The 5,269-nt window shown below is 45.2% G+C and overlaps 1 protein-coding gene across 1 annotated transcript; it reads right to left on the reverse strand.

The window, feature by feature from the left end:
* Window positions 1–489: 489 nt before the first annotated feature.
* Window positions 490–1,434, reverse strand: LOC122925716 (olfactory receptor 2C3-like). Its single transcript, XM_044277062.1, has one exon. The coding sequence runs from the start codon at window positions 1,432–1,434 to the stop codon at window positions 490–492; it is 945 nt and encodes a 314-aa protein (XP_044132997.1).
* Window positions 1,435–5,269: the final 3,835 nt, after the last annotated feature.

Consider the following 5,269-nt stretch of genomic DNA (forward strand, 5'->3'; position numbering starts at 1 on the left):
TTCTTAATTCTGCTGTTTTTAAAAGTGATAACACACTGACCCAGTAGGGCAGGCATGCACAACCTGCAGCCCTCGAGCTGTTGTAATACTACAACTCCCAGAAAGCCCTGCTGTAGACTGATAGCTGTAGGCTGTTAGGGCATGCTGGGAGTTGTGGTTTTGCAACAGCTGGAGGGCCGCAAGTTGAGCATGCCTACAGGTCTCACCGCTGTTCCTATTTTTGTCAGTTTTTGCAGATAGGAATATGTCTGTCTTTCTGTTGAACGGAGTGAAAAACGAAAACCAGAATGCACATGGAAGCTATCTGTTTTTTATGGATTTGTTTTCTGCAGGCTAAAATAAAATACAGCCTGGGTGCATGAGGCCAAAGGCATTGTTTAGGACTCAACCCCCTTAAAAAATGTGATTTAAAGGAATAATGATAAATTGGGGGCACCATTTACATATTTATTGACTTGACAGATATCATGAAATCAAATCAAACTCAAGTCAAATGTGCCATAACACAATCTTCTTTCTTGTTGTTTCTTTCAGCGCTAATTTTACATCTTTGTTCCTTAAAGTGTAAATCAGAGGATTTAGCATTGGGGTTATAATACTGTAGAACAAGGTAGCCATTTTGTCATAGCTCGAGGCATGAATCCTCCCAGGTCTCAAATAGATAAATAAAATGGTACCATAAAATAATGCCACCACAATAACATGTGAAGCACAAGTGGAAAAGGCTTTTGTCCGGCCTGTGATTGTACGAATCTTCATTATGTTGAAAATTATACTTACATATGTAATAAGAATGAGGAAAAAAGGGGAAACTGATACTCCCAGGGCACAGAAGAAAAGAAAAGTCCTATTAAGAGATGCATCTGCACAAGCCACTTCCAACACTGCGGGCATCTCACAGAAAAAATGGTTCACTATGTTTCGGCTACAGAAAGGTAGCTGCAATGTATACACTGTGTTTACTACTGAGTCTACTACGCCTCCAACCCAAGATGCAACCGCCATCTTAATACACAAGGCGGGATGCATGATATTAGTGTAATGTAAGGGGCTGCATATAGCCACATACCGGTCATAGGCCATTGTCAACAATAAAAAACACTCTGTCCCTCCTAGAGAAAGATGAATGAACATTTGGGTGAAACAAGCATCACGAGAAATGGATTTCTTCACTGATAGGAAATTTATGAGCATTTTGGGAACAACACTTGATGTAAACCAGATGTCCAAGAAGGAGAGATTTCTCAAAAAGAAGTACATCGGAGTGTGGAGTCGAGGGTTTGTACTACTGATCCAGATAATTACTATGTTACCAGTTAGAGAAACAATGTAACATGTCAGAAATACAATAAATAGCAATATCTGCATGTTCTGGTTGCTTGTTAGCCCAAGAAGGATGAAGTCCTCCATGGTGGTGGAATTCCATATGACCATTACAACAGTCTGAAAAAAAAAAAACGTGTTTTATATAAGTGAATGAGACCCTACAAGTTAGGGATGTATTAGACCTGCAGATGAGACTGACGATTGTCAGGAAGGAAACGTTCCTTCCTGTCAATCGGCTGCTTGTCAGTGAAGGAGACCGCTACTATTACATTCCGTGATCTCCTCCACAGTATGGGGAGGAGCGATCGCTAATGCCATCGTTCGACCCCATGCAGATTTATTATTTGCTGCCAGCAGATCATGATTAGACGCCGGCAAACAATGATTTTTTAGCCTGCATAAAAAATGCAATTGCCTTATGAACAAGCGTCTGCTCATTAATCGGGTAATTGGCGGCACTTTTGCACAGGCAGATCATCGCTAATGAATGTTCCTACGAACGCTTGTGTTAAAGGGGATATTAATTATTGATATTTTGGTTAATATCAATAATTAATATTCATAAATAGTCATGAGTCATCTCACTATGTTATATATTACGGTGCCTACCAAAAATACTGTACACTGTATGTTGAACAATAAAGTATATTTATTAAAACAAATACAAGTCTACAGTCTACTATTGCTATAACTATATATTTTTATATAAATGGACACATAAATATATATACTTATAGTCGCACACAGTAATACACAACCAACACTAAAACACAGCAATAATATACTATAATAACACTGTAATAATATGCCTAAGCACAATAAACACAATAGAATACACAATTACAATTCCACCCCACAAACTATCTAAATAGCAAACTTACATACACGCACATTATTTAGCAGATCCCACCCAACCACCTAGCTACTCACTGTCCCTACAGGGTAAAAGGGGTTAACCTAGTTGTGGTTGGCACTGCAAGGGTTAATACGATGCAGGCCAGGAGTAAAGGCAGGGATGTAGCTCCAGGAGTGGCACTGCAGGGTGAAAGGGTTAATACAGAATCCGGCAGTTGTGGGTTATAGGGAGCTGTGGGCTATGGCAGTGAGCAGGGAAGAGGTTAATAGTGGGAATCTGCAGGGGTATCTAGGGATTGGTGGTAGTGGAAGGATCATTACTCAGCCATCTCCAGGGGCTGTTCTGTCCTCTTCTCCCTCCAGCCTCCTTCCTGTGCTCAGCGCTGCCTGCGCTCTTCCTCTTATGGGGGTGCTTGCGCTGCCTGCGCTTTCCTTCTGGGGCTGTAAGCCAGGGGTCCCAGGATTGCAGGGGGTACAGTGGCGTAACTACCGGGGAAGCAGCTGCTTCGGGGCCCGGCGCCCAGGCAGCGTGTGCCACAGTTTATTTTCAAGTTAGTTAAATATCGTGTTCAGGGCCCCTTCACACAGCAGCCGCTAGTGTGATCTAATCTTACTGTCTGCTAAAGTCTCCTGGTCTGGGATTCAAACCCACAACCTCCAATCTATCAGTGTATCAGTGGCAAAGCATTTACCCTCACAGCCATAAAGGCTGCATTACAACTGATTGAACAAATATGAGACTTCTACTGTTATAGCTGGCTAAGTGTACATCTATACACATGACAGCTGCCCCAACACACCCAGCACTGCTATATCTCTATATGACAGCTGTCCCTGCACACTCAGCTCTGCTATATCTCTATATATGACAGCTGCCCCAGCAAACCCAGCTCTGCTACATCTATACACATGACAGCTGCCCCCAACACACCCAGCACTGCTATATCTCTATATGACAGCTGTCCCAGCAAACCCAGCTCTGCTATATCTCTATATATGACAGATGCCCAAACACACCCAGCTCTGCTACATCTATACACATGACAGCTGCACCAGCACTCTCAGCTCTACTATATCTCTATATATGACAACTGCCCCAGCAAACCTAGCTCTACTACATCTATACACATGACAGCTGCCGAAACACACTCAGCTCTGCTATATCTCTATATATCTATCTACTGTATAGCAATACTTAGAGATATATAGATGTAGCAGAGCTGGGTGTGCTGGAGCAGCTATCATATATAGAGATATAGCAGAGCTGAGTGTGCTGGGACATCTGTCATATAGAGATATAGCAGTGCTGGGTGTGTTTGGGCAGCTGTCATGTGTATAGATGTAGCAGAGCTGGGTTTGCTGGGCCAGCTGTCATATATAGAGATATAGCAGAGCTGAGTGTGCTGGGACAGCTGTCATATAGAGATATAGCAGTGCTGGGTGTGTTTGGGCAGCTGTCATATGCATAGATGTAGTAGAGCTGGGTTTGCTGGGGCAGCTATCATATATAGAGATATACTAGAGCTGAGTGTGCTGGAACAGCTGTCATATAGAGATATATCTGAGATACTGCTATATCTGTATATGACAGCTGTCTCAGCACATTGAGCTCTGCTATATGTCTATATATGAGCAGCTGTCATGTGTATAGATGTACACTTAGCCAGCTATAACAGTAGAAGTCTCATATTTTTTCAGTCAGCAGCAAGACAGCTGGTATGGTCTTGTGGTTAGCTGCTTTGCCTCTGAAGCAGAAGGTCGTGGATTTAAATCCCGGCAGAATCTTTTCTGAGATACAAGCACTGACTCCATAAAAGGACATACAAGGCGGGACACAGGAAGAGGCTGCATCACATCGCTGACATGGAAGTAAGTAGAAGTGTTTATTATTTTTTTAATACCCGACTGTTACTGCCATGGGGGAGCGGGAGGCACCTGATACTGGCACATGGGGGGAGGGGGGTTGGCACCTGATACTGGCACCGGGGGGGGAGGGGTTGGCACCTGATACTGGCATATGGGGGGAAGAGGCACCTGATACTGTCACATGGGGGGGAGGGGTTGGCACCTGATACTGGCATATGGGGGGGGGGGAGAGAGGCACCTGATACTGGCACCTGGAGGGGAGAGGGGGGGTTGGCACTTGATACTGGCACATGGGGGGGGAGAGGCACCTAATACTGGCACATGTGGAGGGGGGAGAGAGAGAGGCACTTGATATTGGCACTTTTTTGTGGGGGGGGGGGGGAGATGGCACTATGATACTGGGACATGGGGGGAGGAGAGAGGCACTTGATACTGGCATGTGGGGGGGGGTTGGCACTATAATACTGGCACATGGGGGGGGGGAGAGGCACTTAATACTGGCACTTTTTTGGGGGGGGGATGGCACTATGATAATGGGACATGGGGGGGGAGAGAGGCACTTGATACTGGCACATGGGGGGAGATGGCACTATGATACTGGGACATGTGGGGGGGGGAGAGGCACTTGATACTGGGGGCATCTATGGGGACACTTACTGGCACATTATTGGGGGGCATTATGGGGGACACTAGGCCGGCAGCCTATCAGAGGCCGGACACTGAGGGGCATCTACTGGGGCACTATATATGGGGCATTTTATACTGGTACATTATGGGGGGCACTAGCAGGAAGGGTGGAGAGGAGCACTATGGGGGAATTTACTGGGGGCACTATATAGGGGTATTTTATACTGGCACATTATGGGGGCACTATGGGGACATTAGCTCAATTGGGGATATTACAAGGGGGTATTTTGTGCACTGTCTATTATAAGGAGAATTATTTCTACAGGGGGGGGGGGCATTATGGTGGGCTTTATTACTCCCCCATGGTATGACCCCCTAGTAGCAGCACCAGCCTCTCCCTGCTCTCCCTCTCTACTCTGCCCCTTCTCCAAATCCTTATTATAAAATCTTTCTCATTAGGATAAAACACAACATCAGCTCCGCCGAGCCCCCGGCCAAAGTGTGGAAGTGGCGTCCGAGACCCCCAAGGGCCAAGCCAAGTAACTGTAAGTGTTCATATGAAATATGTTTATGTTATACTCATATAGCATACACT

This window comes from Bufo gargarizans, chromosome 2, assembly GCF_014858855.1.
Source record: "Bufo gargarizans isolate SCDJY-AF-19 chromosome 2, ASM1485885v1, whole genome shotgun sequence".
Lineage (NCBI taxonomy): Eukaryota > Metazoa > Chordata > Amphibia > Anura > Bufonidae > Bufo > Bufo gargarizans.

Coding starts and splice junctions, on each gene's coding strand:
- LOC122925716 (XM_044277062.1), bottom strand. CDS start 1,434: ATGGTCATATGGAATTCCACCACCATGGAGGACTTCATCCTTCTTGGG.